The 20,888-nt window shown below is 40.6% G+C and overlaps 1 protein-coding gene across 4 annotated transcripts in view; it reads right to left on the reverse strand.

Annotated features, from left to right (window-relative positions):
- The window catches only part of GABPA (GA binding protein transcription factor subunit alpha), a 25,771-nt gene extending 4,889 nt beyond the window's left edge, over positions 1 to 20,882 (reverse strand). Inside the window, exons 1-9 of one of the 4 annotated variants that reach the window (XM_074536154.1) lie at positions 20,742 to 20,882; positions 16,179 to 16,279; positions 12,270 to 12,414; positions 11,317 to 11,401; positions 7,354 to 7,599; positions 3,615 to 3,809; positions 2,831 to 2,887; positions 1,638 to 1,778; positions 155 to 347 (exon numbers count right to left, since the gene is read on the reverse strand). In XM_074536154.1, coding sequence (XP_074392255.1) covers positions 155 to 347; positions 1,638 to 1,778; positions 2,831 to 2,887; positions 3,615 to 3,809; positions 7,354 to 7,599; positions 11,317 to 11,401; positions 12,270 to 12,414; positions 16,179 to 16,255 — 1,139 coding nt within the window. In that variant the 5' untranslated portion in view covers positions 16,256 to 16,279; positions 20,742 to 20,882. Of the gene's footprint in view, positions 1 to 129; positions 348 to 1,637; positions 1,779 to 2,830; positions 2,888 to 3,614; positions 3,810 to 7,353; positions 7,600 to 11,316; positions 11,402 to 12,269; positions 12,415 to 16,178; positions 16,280 to 20,323; positions 20,623 to 20,741 lie in introns of those variants that run through there. The other 3 variants (XM_005487165.4, XM_014267129.3, XM_074536155.1) reach the window with 3 other exon arrangements.
- Positions 20,883 to 20,888: the final 6 nt, after the last annotated feature.

A 20,888-nucleotide genomic window follows, 5' to 3' on the forward strand; every position in this document is an offset into this window, starting at 1 on the left:
TACCTCTCCCCTAAGATCAACAGGATCTCATTGCAAGGACCAGCTTCAGAAGATTTGCCTTTACTAAAAAAGCTGCAAGTTTTGCATTATGTTAATTAGAAATGAGGTAGCCATGAAAGGAAATCATACCCCATGAGTTCCTTCAGTTTTTTACCTCAAAGCCCGACTCAGCTTCTCGTAGTTCATGGTGGGCTTGTTCTTGCGCTGTCCCCATTTCTGTGCAACCAGTTCAGGCTGGTTCAATTTAAACTCTCCTTCATCACCAACCCAAGAAATACAGTCCCTGGCATCTTTGTCTGTGAGAAGTTCTAATAAAAACTGCCACAGCTGGATCTGGCCGTTGTTCCCTGTTAAAGGAATAACAAGTTTCACTGCAAGTTGTCCTTTTCATGTTCCACTCATGGCTAAAAATTTGCAACCAAGATATTAAAGCAGACCAGCATAGACTATATGATGGAAAGAAAACTTTCATTTAATTACTCCCTTCTAGTGACTCTTTTGCAAACATTTTCCTGTCATCAGTACCCATTTTTATTAAAAAATTAAGAATACAGGAAAAAATTAATCAAGATTTCACATAAATCTTCTCTTAGAACTTAAAAAAACCACAACTCCCCCCATGTAATAATTTAGAAGCATATCTGTCTTTAAAATAGAACAGATTTATCAAGAGCTGCTAATTCCTCTTCACACACACACATATGTGTAATAGCTGTTTCTTAAAAAAACTTTGGTCTCAAATTTTCAACATTAAATATGAGAAACACAAAAGAAAACTCCAAATTTCAGTTAATGCCAATGTTGCATCTTTTACATCCAATAGTTAAGATTTTTTTCTAACTCAAGTAGCCACAGTAAAATTCCTAAATTCTCAATAAGACAGAGAGCAGACCTGATGGCTAATGAGAGAAACATACAGTATTCCTCACTAAGGTCAGCCAACAAAATCTTAAAATTCTGAATGACATCCTTAGAGGCCTTTATGGAGTCTAAACCAAATAAAAACTCAAGGAGGAAGAGAGGGAAAGATTTAACAGAAAAATTCACAACACTAAAGAGAAGCAAAACAAAAATGAGAGCAAGAAAAAAAAATAAATTAATAATCAAAGAGTATGTATAAATAACAGTAATTCCAATATTAAACTGCAAATTTAGTGTGCAGTTTTCCAGACATGCATTCATTTAACTAAAAAAGAAATATAAAACTTTATAAATTTTGAAGTCACCACATTGGGGAAAAATGGAGGAGGAGCACAACAGACAGTGCAAGTAGCAGCTAGGCTACATTTTACCACATAGAGTTTATTTTCTTTCCTTTCTACAAATAGAATGAAGTTCAAAGCTTGAATAAATGCTATGCAGTGGTTTGAGAGGACAGATTGTTAAATGATGGGGAAATATATCCATTTTATTTGCTGCAGGATGAAAAAACTGCAGCATCATGTTGACATGGTGCCTGTTTGAGCTGACCAACCGGTGCAGGCAGATGTTACCACAGATTTTTGTACCTATGGCTCCCTTCACACAAACCCTACAAACCTCTCATTTGGAGCTACAAAGTCGTGTCTCACCAAACTGTAATTCAAATGAATGGTCAGTGTTCAGTGCATTAGCATGTACAATAATGGAGGCAGTACCTGTTCTGTTCCCAGGGGAACTCCTATCTTCCCCTGAGATCCTTGGAGCTCTCTGTACTTTGGCTGCTTTTGCACTGCTGTTTATCACTTTGATGGTGGTGGGGGTAGCAGGCTGTACTGATGCTGGTATAATCTGCACAGCTGTAGGGCAGAGAGTGTTGCAGAACATCAACTATAAATTGTTTGCACAGAAATAGGCATATTTTATTTATTACCTGTATTATCATAACATCTAGAAGGTAGTTTTTTCCTTTGCTAAAAAGGCACACTGCTTAAAGTCACAATGCTAAGTATAATTTAAAGACCTTTTTACCTCTTATATGAAAATTGCAGTTTTAGACTCATTGCAGAAGTGTCAAATTACAGATAAAACACCAGTTTTAGTTTATTATCATGTGTATTACATGCTTCCACAAAAAGAATACAAACTCTCTCAAGCCCTTGTTTTGTCTTCATGCTGTTCCCACCTTACCTGCCCTAATGCCCTTTTCTCTACAGTGACTGCACAAACTCCATACCTGATATTCAAACCACTGCAAACACCTTCTATTGCAGTGGTGTAGGGGGACACAGATGCCCCACTCAAGCTGGCTTTAACTAGACACAACCACAGTATATAATAAACAGTATGTCTATTTAACATGTAAGATGCTTATAAATCATCTGAAAATTGATTCATTTCAATAATTTATGACACTGCTTAGCTGAAAGAATGAGTTTCACCCATTTTAACTATGGAAAGTTACTTTAATGTATTATTTCTAATATTGGTTTCTAAGCAAGTCATCTCTTCCACAGAACCCTTCAGTTTTTGGAAACACCTTTTTATTTGAAATTAATATTTAAATAGATCCACTCATTAATGCAATATATAATCTAAAGCCCTGAAACAACTAAAAACCTCAAATATGTATCCTAGACAGCTTATTTCAAGAAAGTGAAGAATCTACCATCCAAAATGAGAGTTATAAACTTCCATAGTTCAGGTCAAACACTACCTTTCAGCCAGTAACAAAATATAGAGAAATTCAGTGTTATATTTTGAAGTTTAAAATATGTCCTCCTCCCTTTCCCAAGGAAAATCTCTCTTGAAGTTTTTTCTAAATGTTGTACTATCAAACTTCTGAACAACAGTACAGTGCTAAACCTGCACACAGTGAATTTTGTGAATTAATGCTGACAGAACTACTTACGCTGATCAATTGTAACAGTTGCTATTTCTCCAGAGTGTTCTTGGCTAGCCAACACATCTACAGATTGGAGAAAAAAACAACAGGCTTAGACTTAACCTGCAAATAGTAAGTCACGTGAAGATCAAAAACTTTCTTATTTCATAGAGGAAAGAAATAAAAATTTGGTGTGAGTTTGCAAAGGACATGTACAGTTCATGGTCTTACAAGTGGATACATTTAACATCTGTCACTCATATTTAGAAGGGTCTACATGGCAAATTTCCACTAGCTCCATCCCCAAAAACCTTCTGCTATATTATGCAAATGAAGACAGAATTAGTTATTAGTCTGACAAGTTACCTTCAAGCATGGTACATCTGAAATGCATATATATTTATGTTACTATATTATGCACATACAGTGCATCACTTAGCAGCTGTGTTGTGTACCATCTAAGGACTTCACTTCCTGTCCTTAAAAATCTCCACTTCAATATGACACAGAAATGTACATTTAGTAACTCAAAATCAATACTTAATTATAGAACTAACAAATTCAGTGGATGCACGAACTATGAAGCTTTATAAAAAACAAAGGTGGAACAATCATTCACTGCCAGTTATGAGGTTTGATAAAAGACAGGCAGTGTTTAGTACGCAGCCAATGTTTCATGGCAGCAGACATTCTAATACTTTCTCTTATCTTGTACTGATACCCTCATTTTTACCATCAACATCGAGTAAAGGAAAAATGGTTTCATACTTCAAGAAAAAAGTCTTAAAAAAAATAAAACAAACTGCCATACACTTTCGAAGAAGTTCCAGGTGGCTCCAGAGGATTTCTCCCCGTGGCACACGCTGGAAGAAATCTTCTTGGCTGAGGTTGCAGAGGTCGCGGCCAGGAATGCTGAGTGCGTTGAGGTCGATGTCAGTCATGCTGAACTCCTTCATCACCCACACCACCCAGTGGAGCACCTGGTCTGTCGACCACTGAACTGGGTCTGGAAAAGATGGATGAAACTGCAAATCACCTCATCATGCACTGCAAGGTTATTACATAATAACTTCCATAAGAGTAAAAGCACAATATCAAGAAGCAGAGTTACTGAGACCAAATCTACCTGGAAAGTTGGTGACTGCACTTAAAATGGTGATGGAATGGTGTGGTGACAGAAAGGGTGAAAGAACGATTTTCTTCAGAGAAAGTTTTTACATCAGATCTATGCCTGACATAAACACACAAAAAAAGAATTTCTTAATTTTCTTCTTCCACAGGTCTTTAGCTTCAAGAAAAGAGTACCTTCTCTCACAGAAGGATAATCTCCTTCAAAAATATTGATCAGTTTGCGATTATGACAAAATACTACATTCTAAACTCATCCACATCATCTCAGTTTCTGCCGACAAAAACCACCACTGGCTATGTCTGGGATGGATTCATTTTCTTCCCAGAAGCCCCTACTGTTTTGTACTTTAGGCTGGTGACCAAACCACTATTAATAACACTGAGATGTTTTGTCCACTGCTGAGCAGCGCCTGCAGAGGCTATGAAGATGTGGCTCAGCCCAACAGAGAGAACATAAAGCACAAAACTAGCAAGAGAATTTTGAAGAGAACAATGGGCTTGAGTTGGCTGCAACCCACGTTCTCCTTCCTGGCCATTAGGAACACCTAACCTTGTGATGGTGACTGTATTATAGACACCTGTACAGGGAATCCTGTTGGGATAGGGATTGTGCAATGTTCTGAAACTGCTGTATTCATTCCAGTATATCTTACCTCTGTGCTGGGTTTTAGTGTACCTTGTATCACTCTACTAAACCAGAAATCCCATGTAATACCAATGATTTTCAAGTAAATCTGATATTCAATATTATTCTAGATATTCCTGCACACATGGAGTATCTAGAAGAACAGACTATCCTGTCAGACTATTGGATTCCAATACCCAATACAAGGAGTTTCTCATTCAGCCACCCCAGGGAGCAGACGGGGTGCACATGAAACTGAGGAGGGACAGCTGACCTCAACTGACCAAAGGCACATTCCACACTACAGGGAATACTGAGCAATGAAACTGAGGAAGGACCAGGTTTTTTTCAGGTATCCCTTGCATAGAGCCTGTCTGAGCATTGGCCTACTGCAGGTGAGTGATTGCTTCTGCAGGACCTTTTCAGCCAGACCATAAAGTCTTGGGAGGTTAACACTGGATACAACATATTAAAGTATGTCAACAGGTAAGGACAAGAAACTAAAGTAGAGACATCTACTTTTCACTGGAACAGAGTGATTACATATTTTTAAATTCTGATATCCCAAGCAGATGTCACCTTGACAATTTTTTATTTTAAGATTTAAAAATTTTAAAAATAAAATTAAGCTTTAAGAAAAATTAAGAAAATTAAGATTTAGAGAAAGCAAAGCATCCTAAGTCTATAAACATTTATCTAGGAGCTACAAATTTAATTTTAGTTAACAAAGAACAGCTACATGATATCATTTTTCACTAATGCTACCTAAAACAATGGAATGTTATCCTGTGGCAAAAGACACACCAGAAAAAGGTTGATCTACCAAACATCAGCAACAGTGAGCTTCCATCAATAAGCTGCTAATTTGTTCTCATTAAGAGAACAAAATATGCAAGGAGACAGAAATCACTACTTTCTCTAACCACTTCTGTGGTTTCCAAGCTTTCTGCTGCTCCATTTTCTGCATTTATTTCTCATAACAATTAATGTTTTCCTTCCTTCTAGGTAGAAAATATTTGGATTCCAATAGCAGAAATACTTGTAACAGAAAACTATTTATGATCTCTAATAAAATTCACCCACAACATAACTTAAACATAAACCAATATTTTAAAGACCTGCTAAATGCTAGTTTTCCATTTGCAGCAAACCAGAGAAGCCTGTGAGGATGAAGAGACTGAACCACTACTTTTCTGGATGATTATTTATTGACTAGCCTTGACTCTTAAAATCAATGCATCCTGTCTTCTGAGAAGATTCAAGAAATAATTTTGGATTATAATGTAGAACCTAGGAGCACCTTATTTCAGCCCAGATCCCTGTAATGTCTACTCAGAAAACATTTAAAATGTTATTCTTTTTAGGGGTGTAATTTAGCATATTTTTTGATATCAAGAGAACACTATTTTTCATAATCTACAGATCTCTGTCATAATGAACTAATATGATTTTCCTGAAAAGTCTGCACTCCTATGGCCCAAAAATCATTGACCTTTTGAAGCCAGAGTTGTGGGTTATAGGGTTTTCTTAAAGCATCAACATTATTAAAGTTTATGAAAAATATTATTCAACATAACATTGGTTTAAGTAATTTTATTCTAATATTAATGTGACAGCATGATGAAAAGTATTAGTCTGCTTCTGATAATCCCTCCCTTTTTTTTTTTTTCAAACATTACACATCAAATCCCTGATTATCAACAGACATAACATGAGGAAAACTATTTTTGAAGTACTTACCAATGAGAAAACTAAAAAGCCATGAAAAAGCCTTTGCTTTAGTTATCAAAAATATGCTCAAAATATTGGCAAGCTGCATGTCCTGCGAAGACCTGTGACTTGAATTCTTAAATCCTTCCAAACTTCCCTCTAGCCAAATATGCTCCAGTTTTTTACAGGTCTGCTCATACAGATCAGCTTCCTGAATATGTCTTGACAGTACATTTCTGCCAGTCATAAGAAGCAATTCAGCTGGATAATCTCCCAAACAGGATGCAGGTCTACATCCCACAGGTCCAGTTCAATCTTAAACAGACATTCAGAGATGTTTTTTAAGCTAACATTAAAAGAGCAACCTACTAAGTAACAACATTAACTCAAAAAAAGATGATCATCCAGAAAAATATTTCTTTTCAGTTCTTAATAATTTTCTTCCAGTATGAAGTCCAGCACAGTTTCTCATATAAAATCTAATTTAACAGAATATTCAGCATCCTCCAGTCCATGAACAATTTGTTTCAGCAACTTTACAGACAATGCCCCAATACTGAGTCTATTAAATTCCACACACACCTGAAGAGCTTTATCACTAACACACACATTTTTAAGGAGGGCAGGAAAAAAAGTGCTTTCTAAAAACTGCACTGATAAGGTAGTTATGGCACAAAAGCACTCATTTAATGAAACTATTACGAGCATTCATTCTACTTCTTGGATTTTAGATTAGGTATTAGGAAAAACTACTTCCCTGTGAGAGGGGTGAGGCCCTGGCACAGTGCCCAGAGAAGCTGTGGCTGCCCCATTCCTGGATGTGTTTGAGGCTGAGCTAGATGGTGCTTGGTGCAATCTCATCTAGTGGAAGTTGTCCCTGCCAATGACAGGAGATTGGAACCAGATGGTCTTTAAGGTCCCTTCCAAACCAAATCATTCCATGATTCTACAATTCCCTTAGGCAGATTACTTGCATTGAACTAACCCATACCAGTTTTCCTCCTCTGAGGCCCTTGAGCACCAACCCTACCCAGCACAGAAGGGACCAGCCCCCAGCTGGATGCACCCACAGCTGTGCAGTTACCGTAAGGAATTCCGAGGCGCTCCTGCTCCTTCCTGTAGCCTTCCAGTGCTGCCGCCCACCGCGTCACCTGCTCCGACGTCTCATCTGAAATTGTCGCAATATGTTTGGTGCCATCCAAGGTTATCACTTGAGCTTCCTCAACAAGGTGAGCTTCAGCCTCTGCATGATGAGCATCTGGATCAATCACAACCTCCACGGTCTCCACAGGCTTCACAATTTCCAGGATGTTCAGCTTGGGCTCTATCCCTAAGCATGGAAACATCACAAAACTTAAGAGACAGTAATGCAAATATGACAAAAACAAAACCATTGTTTTAAAGCTTTCTGATTAGAAGGGATAGCAAACTCAAGAAAGAAGAAGGACTAGCAAACTCAGGAAAGGAGCAGGACATAGGAGTGTCATCAAATGTCTGTGAGTGTCCTAAATTAAAATGACATCCTCTATTACAGAGCATATACTTTAGTAAGGTGAATAACAAAGCTGTCCCTCCTTCTTCCTCCAGTATTTCAGCTTCCTGTTCTATATGAGTGATCTATTTCACAGATCTTGAACAGAATGGTCAGCATGTGAGCATAAAGTACAGTATTTTGGTCTGTAAGAAATATACCATATAAAAAAACCCAAAACAAATAGAAAAAGCAAACTCCAAAAGGACCCAGAACAAGTATCCAGCTGTACTCCAACCATAAGGCATTTCTTTCAGCCTTTACAATACTTCCCTGATATCTCTGGGGTCTACACAAGGCAGCTAACATTTTCCTTCAGTACTCTGAAGCAGGCAGTGTGTTAAACAGCAAGTTAAAAGAAACATAGAAAATTCTCCTCATCTTAGGCTTTATCAGCTATTAATGTTTTCGCTTTTTGTCTGTCATTTCAGCTATTAGATCATGGAGCTAACAAGATAGATCTGCATCTATTCTGCAGCAAGAAAGGACACATTCACTAATGCTTTGTATCACAACCTTCTCTGTTGTCTTCTGAGGTGTTTTGTCCAGCTGGTGCCTCACCAATTTTCATACAATGTACAGAAGATTTTTCAAAATTATTTCAATTTTTCATCATAATGCCAACAACCACACTTATTTTAAGAGATTTTTATCAAACATATTTTCACATAAAAAAAGAATCCTTACAATTCTATTTTATCAGAAGTTGGAAAACCTTGACTATGGTTAGGCTGATGAAAATTGGATTCACAGAACATCATATGGCCAGAGTAACTTCAGTACCTTGTACCATAAAGGTATTACTTTGTGTCCTTCCTGTCTAACCTATATTAAAGCACAGCATGAGATGGTTCTGCAGGTAACAGCCTTAAATGCTAAATCCACAATCCAGTCATAGTTTGTAAGGGAAAACAAATGGAGTATGTAAGAAAAAAGTCTTTTTCAGACAAGTATTCCTCTATATTTCAATAGGCATTCAGCTTGAAAAAAATGTAAAGAAACAAAACCTAAAATTTCAGTCAGTTTACCACCTCTACAACTGAAGAAAAAAAAAATCTTTCTTCAGTTTATTTAGGAGAGAAGTTTCTCTTGTTAAGGTTATGGAGACTTCTCCAAGAGGGGAAAAAACCCAGTTGTCTCGTGGCTCTCAATTTGTCACGAATAGCGGCCACCTGGGGAAATCTGCAATCATGAAGTCCTCCCATTTCCCACAAGCTTTTCCCACAGCGGTGTTTATGGGCCATGTCAAATTATGGGATATTGTTTTAAAGATGAGTTGTTCAAAGACAAAATTCTCATTATCTATCTCTAAAATTATCTTTATCTCTGGGAACAAAGGTTTTCTTCTTCTCCTGGGGGTACAGAAACACTTCTCTCTCATTTTCTGTTCAAACTTCTCAAAGGATCACAGCTACTTTAACATCTGCTTACTTGAGCATGGAAGCCTTTGCTTGATATCAAATTGCACCCTTCATCTCCCCATGGCTTTCATGTGTTACAGGGAAACAGAGTCTTTCCTCCACAGCTTTACAAAAGTATTTCAGCTCCAAGATCAAGGCATCTCCTTATCCCTCCCATCTGGGACTTGACTACTTCTTCACTGACATTGGTATCTTCATGTTGCTCCTTTACATGCTTGCATCTTGTTCCTTTCTCTCTCTCAAGGGAGGACTGAGGCACTAAAAGAGTTACCATCTCACCCAGGGCCTGCAGATGGTCACCCGGTGCCAGAGGTGGGAACTCGGGCTGGGGCTGTGTCAGGATCAGCCTCATGGCTGGTCTTTGGGTTTCTCTGCATTCAACTCCAGCTGCAGGGCCACTCTGCACAGGCTGCAGGGCCGGCCCTGCTCTCAGCTGCTTGATCTCGTGTGGTGGCCGTGCTGGGGGAAGGGGACCTGGTGGCAAGATCTCCACAGCCATGGCCGGGCCTGCTCCAGCCAGGGCTGCACAGCCTTCCCTGCCTTCCTGCCTGGCAGCTGCTGGGGCCTGGCCCGGGCAGGACAGGGCTTGGTGCCCCTGGACCCCCAGAGAGGGGCCTGGCCCCATGGCAGAGCCCACCTGGCCTCGCCCATGGCACTCCCTCCCCGGCCTGGCAGCCAATGGCAGGGGGTCTCATCATGGGGAAGGGTCCCAGCCCTGGCCTGGTTGAGACAGGGGGCCAGGGTGTGTTACCTCTTTGCAAACCAGAAGAAAAAGAGGAAGTTCCCACACTTCTTTCATCTTTGACATATGTTTTTCACAGAGGCACGTCCAGCTTTCCAGTGGCTGGAAGCTTTGCATCACTTCTCTAAATGTCTCCCATGCAAAACCATGACAAATGTGAAAGATGATAATAAAGATATTCATCACTCACATCCTTTTGAAAATGGAAGTCTGAGCACTGAATAGTAGAAGTTACTGGGCATGAATTAAGAGCAGTTATTCTAGTTCCCTGAAAGATATTTCCATTCTATTTTATAAGTAGAAAGGTAGTACACTTCCCATTACATATGGGGAACTGAGGACTCAACCTAGCACTAATCACCTGACACTCAGCATTAAATGCAAATTGTCTTACTGAAGACTGTTAATACAAAGCAAAGTTTTCTTCTGTTTAATCTACAATGAAGCCAAACGGAAACAAAAAGTGCACTCCAAATTTTGCTCATCTGCTTTGCTGATGTAACTCAAATCAGATAACTAAACAACTCCTGTATGAACTTGTCTCTGTTTAAAAATACAGAAATAAACACTTGTAGCTGTTCACACAGCCCAGTATGTCCATCGTCTATAAAGAGTGGTGGCTGTCTGGCTGTCCTTCCACTCAAGACATATGGAGGGGGCAAAGCAGAAAACTAGGACAAAAAATAAAACTAGGACAAAAAGTAAAACAATGAAGCTGCTAGTTCCTGAGAATCTGACATAGGGAAATCCTGTCATACCAAATAATACAAATAAAAACTGTGCCTTTACAAATCCATACCCAACTGGTTAACGTTCCTCTTACACAATGGTTTATTCTGACTTCTCATCCAAAGAAAACAGACAATAGACAGTGATCACAGACCTTGATAAGGATTTTCAGTTAGCTACACTTACTTTCACAATATAACTGTTCCTAAAGCACAAAAGATCACTCACCTCACAGGGATGAAACTGCCACCTACCCACAAAAATCTTTTGCCTGTGTCGATATTAGTCTGATATGAGTAACTACTCAACCTTGAGGAAAACCTCATACTGTAACTGATACTACTTGACTAAGAGTTGTTTGGGTTCTGGATTTGTGTTTAATTTTGTTACTTATGAAAACAATATAAAATTCCTTTAAAAAACATTTCAAATAGCATTAGTGAATGATATTTATTTTAATTTTACTACTTAGAACTACAGTACACAATGAAAAAGACATTCTGAAGCTCTGTGACCATTCATTGATTTTCTCAATTTTACAGCTTGGAATAAGAGATTAGGTTTGCTCACAAATATTCATGCAACATTAGTTTGTCTATACAACAGAGAAATGTAACTGCTTACCTTGCCTAGATATTACTTGTACACTGAGTTGCACTGTTCCATCTGTCTTCACTCCTTGATCAAAAAGGCTTCGATCTGGGTCCAGCTTGAGGAAAGCATTAAAAATTAAAAAATTATAAATACATATTAGTCTCATAGATACAATAAACTTACTCTCCTTTAAATTTTAGAAACATTGGGTGCCTGCAGCAAATTTTCTGAAGAAGCATGCAAATATTTTTAGTACTGTCTTAGACACAGTACATAACAGAAAAGAATTTACTGTATTTGAAACTTGCCACTCTGTTTAAGTTATTTTTGCCTACAGGAATATTTTTTGACCTAAAATAAGTAATGCAATAGGAGGAGGTACCTCCACTACCTGAAAACTATCAACAGTTCCTTTTCTGAGTTTTTAACACTTTCATGAAAAATTTTTATCTATCTTTATAACAATATTCTCCTGTTGTTTCTGGAAAAGCCACAGATGTTTGATTGTAACTTCAAATAAAACACAAAACAGTTACACTGTCTAACATGTGCCAATGTCTGTAAAAATGGGGAGGGTGGATTTCTTGAGTAATGTTTTGCTACCTCTATACCTCAGCAATATAGAAACCTTCTCATTTAGATTAAAAACAAGATTAGAATTATGGAACTTCTGGCAGCAGCAAATGATGTGGGCTGCCTCAAGAGAAAGTAGTATGGTCATCACCCTCATTCTTCTTTCACTTGTCAAGGCAGTTTCTTAACTTCAGACCAGGAATCCAAGAATCTTTTGATTGTATTCACACTGAATTAGTGTGCATATATTAAACGGTCTGATGATAATGAACCTGACATGAAATTAAACTTTTAACTGCAGTTAATATTCCACATGAAGCATGAATTCCGTAGACAATGGAAAAAAGGGAAAAAGCCTGTAAAACACTTCTCCAGTGCAAAGTTAAATCTTTCATAACCTTTCAATTTACCTGGATATCTTGCAGACAAATCTCATGTGCATCCAAGGAACACTGCAGTCTGGGTTCCAGCAACTTCTTAAGATTTCCAATGGGCTCACTGATGTCAATAGCCTGACTCACAAATTCTGCAGTGGTGTAGCTTTGCTCGACAATGCTTAAATGGCAAATTAATACAACAAATCATTACTTACATGTTAACAGAGCAGGTATAGGACAGCTTAATAAAAGTTGGAAGTAAACTAGATAAAAAGTAATACTGACTCTGAAATCTTAATATCATGCAGTGTTGTATTGCACTGAGCAGTTTATTCAGTTATTATTTTGCACTGAGTGGTTTGTTTTGTATCACAGGGCTTGCTCCATATACCCTCCCATGTCCTGACGTGTTTTCCCACAGGTTGGTTCCTCCCTTCACCCCTCTCATCAGCTGTATCCCACTGGCTGTGGTTCCTTTCCTCCCCCTGGGTTTAAAATCTCCCACCACGAGGTACCTGATCTCTTTCCTCTCCCAGATGCCATTACCTCCACCACATTCCCTCTTTTCTCTCCCAGAGCTGTTCTACATTAAAGGTGTGGGACTTTGGTCCCAAGCACAAAGACTGCCTCTCATCTTTTGCTTCTGTCCTTGTTGGTGTTGCTGGGGTCCAGAGCTAGCCAAACTGATCCCCTATGAGGTGAAAACTGACAAAGCAGTATTAGTTTGAGTACTCTTAGTTTGAGTAGAGTCAGTCACTAAATTTGGTCTCATTAATTTTACAGTTGTGTAATTCCTCTTTTACCCTGTCACCACTAAAAGCTCAGGTAAATACCAAGATTCAGATCACATTTTTCAAGACAGTAAACCATGGTTAGCATATCACATGTTGTTAACTTGCATGTAGAGTAGACTAATTTCATTTGCTTTGCCTGGACTGTATTTAAAAGATATTCAAGTTAAATGCAAACACAGAAACACAGACAGGGAAAATAGAAGGGAAAAATGCTCACACTCATACACAGCAACTTTCCACGTCTTTTCACTGGTCAGTACAAGAATAATAAGCTTAACACATAAAAGGGACAACCAGAAGGAAGTATGGCAACATGGAGCCTTGAAGGAACTATTTGTCACGTGACATGGTTGTCCCACACTACAACAATGACAGTATTGGCACAAGCATTGGGAAATGTCATTGTTATGGGACACATTTATAACACTGACCTTACACAGTCTCTTTATTTACACAGAAGGATACCAGAATGTACACAGACATAGTCTATAAGTGGTAAAAATACACAAGGAACTTAGAACAGTAAGAAATTAGTAAGTGGCTTTGAATCAGTTCTCCAGAATGGTTCTTAAAGAGTAGTTAACCTAACCAGCCTCAGTTTTTCTACCTGTTGGAGACTGAAATGTTATGGTAGATGGCTTAAACATCTTTATGAAGGACTTTTGCCTATTATAGCTAAAGTGGGTAACAAGAACTGCACCACTGCACCCTGAATGGGCCTCCTGACTTGAGGCCCTCAACTGCAAGTCAACAGAGATATAATAAAGTGACCTAAGTCTGGGCTTGGGGAAAAGAATACATTCACAAGAGTGTGATAAATGATACTCACTTCTAAAATTTTAAAAGGTATATTAAAACCTTATCAAAAATACAACAGAAGACTGAATAGAGACAACATTACAGAACCAGGAGCAAAGGATTTTTCCTACCATTGGCTCATCTACACAATGGATGTTTCGCCTTTTAACCCTTTAGCCCCTCCCAAAGTTCTGTCTATTGACTGCTTTTTCACTGTCCATCGACTCCTTTTTCATTGTCCAGTGGTGGAATTAACTTCTTTACATCTTGATTGGAAGTCAGGTGCCACTATAGTAACAAGCTGACCCTCCCAAATGCCATGACTACTCAGGTAACCCCGTGATAACAATGCAAGGGGGGGTAAACCATAACTATAAAACTTCTCTTAACATACATATAATATTTGCGTTTGATTGTGAGAGCCAACCATTGCATTACTTATCTATCACAAAAAGATTAAGTCCAGCACCTATGGGGTAGAAGCCCCAGCCCCAGGTTTTTCTGCTGCCAGGCTCCCACAGATCCCTACACCAAGGCAGGGAAGGAGGAGAGGTTTGGGTGTGTGTCCGGTTATCTCGGCTGTTTGAGGGGCCTGGAAAGGCCCGGGGTGGCCTTGGGGCAGCCCGCGTATCGAAGGACGAGAAGAGGCTTCAGTTCTTCTTTCGGTCTTTATGTTTATTAATTGTTTATCTAAAAGATGTTCTTTCAGCCGAACAGAGCTCTGCTCAGCAGTCAGCCATGAGCACACTGTGCCGTCCTCTGGACAGCCACGTATCTTTATACCCATTGTTACGTGTACAATATTTATCATTTTTCCCCAATACCATTTATTCTTATAACTCGGTGCACTTTCAGTAATAACCAATCCAAAGGTGCCACCGTGGCCAAAGAAGATGGAGGAGAAGAAGAAGAAGAAGAAGGACAGGACACACCCCAATTCCTCCATCTTACTCCTCTAAACCCCCCTGTACATAAATCCTAAACCCTGTTTCTCACCCTCTAATTAACTAATCCCTTCACCATTCACCCTGGTGAAGCCCTCATCCTTGTCGTCTCCTGTGTAGGATCAAAGTCCAGCCACCAGACACTTCTGGAACATTCCAGGAGTCCCGAGCCCCCCAAGGTGGTCTCGGTGGCTCAGCATCTCAGGACTGAAATCTTGAGATCCGACAGGTGTGTGCCATGGCCTCTGGCCAGATGCAGTGATCACCCATCCTCTACCGGGCAGACTGGCCCAGCTGTGGGGCCTGACACCCCTGGAAGGCCACATCTGTGTGAGGGACAACTGAGGGGGTGCCAGGGCTCATCAAGGGCCCCCCACCAAAGGGGTCCCCAGATCTGCACTGTGTGTGATCCTACGTGATGCAGCAGATCTGCAGTCGTGCAAGGGACAGTGACAGACTTGTCCCCCCACCAGGAGGTACCTGTGTGTTCCCACCTGCCCAAATGTATATTAATCCATGGGATTCTATGCTTTTCAGCAGAGACCCTCACCACCAAGGAGACCAGATGGAGGGAAGCAACAAGATATTGTTGGGACCCTTGGAAGGGTGATATGCTTCTGCTTAATCTGTCTCTGTCACTCTCCCTGACCCGGCCTCCCACCTCTATTGCTTTTTTCTTTCTTTTCTCTTTCTCTCTAGTATTAAATAAAATATATCAATTTTTTTGTTATCAACATCTAACCTAATTTGGTTTTAATTAAGTTTTAGATTATATTTCATACCTTTCTGTGTTTGATCTGCTTTATTCTGAGAGAATTAGTTTTCTTTGCTCTTCTGTGCTTAGACTGGAATGCAGCACTATCCTACACATTAACTGATGCTCTGAGCTTCCAAACACAGTAGTGGAAAATTAGAAAGGAAGCACACAAAACTAAAAATCCAGGTTGAGGTAATTAAATCACAGGGTATCCAACTTCAGTATGTACAGTTTCAATGGCCCCAACAATAACATAGTAGATACTAAGCATCATTTCTGGCTGTTAAAAACAAATCATCCTGTAAAATCCTGCATAACAGTAAAGCAAAGGACTGGAGATATAGAAAGGTCCATCTCAATTACAGAAGGATCCACTGAAGCTGAAAGGTTTGCAGCACACACACACAGACATACTACTACAGACATGAAAACAGGGAAAGTAAAGTACTAATAACATAGCAAGAAATAACCAAAACAGTTTGGGATTTAGATAATGAAGGTTGAGGAACATGACAGCACTATACTGATTTCCTATAGTGGCTACATCTCAACTTCCAGAAAACCACTGTTTCATTAGAAAATAAGCAGAAAAACTAATTAGTCAGTTAATTGCTGCCTAAGGATCCCAAAAAGCAAAGACAGTGCATACCTTTCTTCAGTGCATTCCTGTTTCTCAGTTCCATCAATCTCAATTTCTATCAGCTCCTCTGCCTCTCTCTTAGTCATGGCTGCAATGTCTTAAGAACAGAGCTATGAACAGAAAAGAATTTTTTGTGTAAGTCACAGACCAACAAGACTAGACAATATTTTGTGTCCTATCACACATTTTTTAAATCAAATACCAAAATAGTCTTTTAAAGCCAAAAATAAATCCAAAACCTAAATAATCTTTCACAAAATATATTACTATACCTGTTCTCAAATAAATGTTCTAGAAGCAAACATGGGACTATTAAGACATTTGCACAGAGCCCAAAGCCCAGAGCCTCCATCTCTTGGAGGCACCCAAATTTATGGATTTTTTTTGTTGTTGCTACAAGCCACCTACAGCAAAGCACATCTGAAAAATCCAAACTACCTTCCTAGTGTAGCTGAAAGATGCTTATAAATTTGAGCAGCATTTTACATGAAATGCTGCAGGAGGCAGTTAGAGAGAAGATGTGCGATTTCTGCATAGGCAAATAAAGTCAACAACAAAGTGTTTGTTGACTATCCCATCTTTCCACCCATGCCTCCCATAGGTGAACAGCTGATGACATGAACACAATGAATACATCTTGTGAAGTCCCAAACTAAAGCAGGATGTTAGTAACGAAATGAAAAGCTATTCTGTGACAACATTCTCACTAACACTGCAGATTTTCATGCCCTGTAGAACACTGGAACCTCTTGGGAACATAAGTGGGAAACAAAGAAACAGCACTTGGTCTGTAAAGACACAGTTAGTCTGGTATTACTGTTTGTCACTAACCAGCACATATACCATAACTATGAAATATATATGATAAAAACCAGGCCAAATTATATTAACAGCTTACAATAAATAACATCATGAATTCATAGCAAAAGAAGTAGGAATCAGAAGTACAGTGGAAGTAAAAAAAAACACTGGAGAAAAAGCAGAACATTACTACTATTTAAATAGCCAAAATAGAAGAGGTCACCAAGATTTCCATCCTGGAATCCTCCTTTCCCAGGTACTACTCTATCCCACACCAACTGTTAGCAAGAGTATCTACTGAAGACAAGACAATAAGGATATGCATAATCTTTAAAACTTCTCAGAAGCAATAGTAGCCAACTGTGTTTTACAGCTGCTACGTAAATTGTCTAAAGAAATTCAAACCACAATCATCATCTCCTTCAAAAACTATTCTGTAAGATTAGCTGTCAAGAAATCCAGTGCTCCATGTGGTTCATTTCGTAAGAAACTACCAAGGTTAGGAAGTAAAAAAACACCTATCAACATCTCACCACAAGAAGCAAACCCAGAACCTGTTCACAGATCTGTGTCCGGTTTATCTCGGCTGTTTGAGGGGCCTGGAAGGCTCGGGGTGGCCTTGGGGCAGCCCGCGTATCGAAGGACGAGAAGAGGCTTCAGTTCTTCTTTCTGGTTTTAATGTTTATTAATTGTTTATCTAAAAGATGTTCTTTCAGCCGAACAAAGATCTGCTCAGCAGTCAGCCATGGGCACACTGTGCCGTCCTCCGGACAGCCACGTATCTTTATACCCATTGTGACGTATACAATATTTATCATTTTTCCCCAATACCATCTACTCTTATAACTCGATGTACTCTCAGCAATAACCAATCCAAAGATGCCACCGTGGCCAAAGAAGATGGAGGAGAAGAGGAAGAAGAAGAAGGACAGGACACACCCCAATTCCTCCATCTTACTCCTCTAAACCCCCCTGTACATAAATCCTAAACCCTGTTTCTCACCCTCTAATTAGCTAATCCCTTCACCATTCACCCTGGTGAAGCCCTCATCCTTGTCGTCTCCTGTGTAGGGTTAAAGTCCAGCCACCAGACACTTCTGGCAACATTCCAGGAGTCCCGAGACCCCCAAGGGTGGTCTCAGAGGCTCAGCATCTCAGGACTGAAATCTTGAGATCCGACAATCTGCTCCATGAAAATCTCCAAAGGGCCAGTGTAGTGTCCACTGAATAGGGGCCCAGGAATCCAATTCCTGTGCCACTTAATCTTGTGTATTATTCTCATGATAAATGGGAAGGACTGAAACACAACTTCTGAAGAATGCAGACAGGCTTAAATATCTGAATACACTGATATCCACATGGTTACAGGTGATCTGTCAGACTGTTAACAAAATATTTCAAACCCCAGATTAGAGCAATGTCTCTTGCTGAAAACTTCCACAGAAGCAAAGTGATATGATAAAAAAGGGGTAAATGTCTTTTCTGTTTTAGCAATCAGATTAAAAACAGAAAACAAAGGTCAATTGTCTTTTTTTGTGATGAAGGGAGTTTACCAGGAAGGTCACAAAGGGGTTAGGCTGGGATTTCTGTTCTTTGACATATTCATACGTTATTTACTGAGAAAACAATGCAAACTTACAGAAAGAACTCACCACCTTGATAGATTTCTGCCAGAAATTATTCAATACAGCTAAATGCAGAGTGATGAGAGTGAGAAAATATTACTGCCCACAGCAGCAGTACAGACTTAGTTAAGGCATTTAGAGGTCCCATGGATTGGATTCCAAACTGGCAGTTGGGACTAGTGACTGCTCACTCCCTCTTCAAAGGCAGCTCATGGTTGAATCTCTCAGGCTTTGCAATATTTCCAGATCCCTGGAGGGACAGGAAAGAGGAACCCAGGCACAAAAAGCAGGTGCACAAAGAGGAAGAAAGATGGTTCTGCTGAGCACAGACACAAAGAAGGGAGATGGGTATAAAGAATAACAACATTATGTAAACACATAAAGTCACTAAAGTTCACAGAAGCCTAAAGGGGGAAATTATTCAGTCTTCCCTATACTAGCATAAAGAGATTTCTTACAATATGAACATTTCACATGAAGTCTAGCAGTTTGCTCCCACAGGATGATGCAGAGTTTGAAAGTGAATGTAGGTTCAGATGGGACTGAACTGCCTGCCCCTTCCCTGAAGGCTGCTGAGAGACAAGAAGGCTCAAAGAGCCGGGCTTGCATGGAAGGTTCATGTGGCAGGAACACTTCCACAGCAGCACTTGTTCAAAGGAACATAAAACCTGTGGTTGATTGCTGGAAGGCTCAGCCTACTGATTTCTGCTTATTTCTACTTTTTCCTTCAACCTAACAAGCCCTAAGACTTACCAGTTAGCCAAGAAGAAAGCTGACCTCCCCTAACATACAAGAAGGCATGTGTCAACAGAGCCTTTTCCCCATGTGACAGCCCAGTGCTACTCCAGTATCTTTTACAGTAAGGAGAGTAGTCCCCCATTCTGCTTAAGATCTATCTTTTTGCTAGAACACAAGGAGTTAAGCAAGGAATGAGCCCACTGGGAAATGGGCACAAACTCTAGGAGTAGAATTGTTTGCTACCCCACCAGGTAATTGTGAGATCATACACATAATCAGCTGATACTGAAGCCCAATCCCTGGAGTTATTTGTGCCCCACAGAAGCTCTGCTGTGTGCAGCACATGGTTCCTATCCATCCATATTATCCAAATTACAGATACCAACACAAAGCAGGTAACAAAGCAGACAGCCTGTCCTTTACAGATCAGCTTTTACAATCATGAGCCAGTTCAGCTTTATGATGGAGACAGTGGAGCACTGAACAGGGTGGGGGAAAATCACACCAGATTTGATGTGTTTAACTTCCCTATCAATAGCCTGAAGAAAAAAAAGCCAAACTGGGAGCTGTGGCTGTGCATCACGTACCTGCCCCAAACATTGGGAAGCAAACTATGCAAGATCATGGGATCAATTAGGTTGGAAAAGACCTTCAAAATCATCATGACTGAACACCATGAACATCACTGAATACCAACTGGACCATGGCACTAAGTGCCACATCCAGTCTTTCCTTTAGCATTTCCAGGGATGGTGATTCCACCACCTCCCTGGGCTGCCTGTTCCAATGTCTAATCACCCCTTCAGTGAAGAAATTCTTTTTGCTGTCCAACCTAAACCTCCCCTGGCACAGCCTAGGACTCTACTCCTGGTCTGCAGAGCAGCAGAGCCCACCTGGCTGCAACCTCCTGTCTGGGAATTGTAAAGAGATACAGGGTCCTCCCTGGGCCTGCTTTTCCCCGAGGTGAGTGTGGGGGGACTCACTCCTCACCAGATTCGCGCTCCAGACCCTTTCCCAACTCCGCTGACTTTCTCTCGACTCCCTCCAGCCCCCTTCATATCCTTCTCTGAAAGAGTGGCCCAAAACTGGTCACATCACTCGAGAGGCTTCTCACCACGGCAAGGGGAGAGCCACAAGATGCCGCACATGCTGCTACGTGTTGGGCCAAAGCTGGGTTTTTACAAGCGGGGATAAGTTTTCACACGCCGGGGAGGCCCCGCGATCCCCGCGGCGGGAGCCCTCGGTTCCCGATCCCAGGGCCTTTCCCCGCGGCCGCCAAGGCGCCACCTCCCCGTGGGCCCCGCTTCCCGCGGCGCCTCCGCGTCGTTGTTTGAACCCGAAACGGAAATGGGACCGCGGAGCCGCCGGGAGAGAAACGGAAACAAAACACGGGCCGGGCCGCGCTCACCCGCCGCCGCCACCGTCCGTCTGTCCCTCCGTCCGCTCGCCCGCCGCACCGACACGTCCCGCCGTCCGTCCGCGTCCGGGAACTCTCCCAGCTCCGGGTGCAGGACCGGCTCCAGGAGCGGGTCCGGGAGCGGGCTGCGCCAGAATC

This window comes from Zonotrichia albicollis, chromosome 2, assembly GCF_047830755.1.
Source record: "Zonotrichia albicollis isolate bZonAlb1 chromosome 2, bZonAlb1.hap1, whole genome shotgun sequence".
Taxonomy (NCBI): Eukaryota; Metazoa; Chordata; class Aves; order Passeriformes; family Passerellidae; genus Zonotrichia; species Zonotrichia albicollis.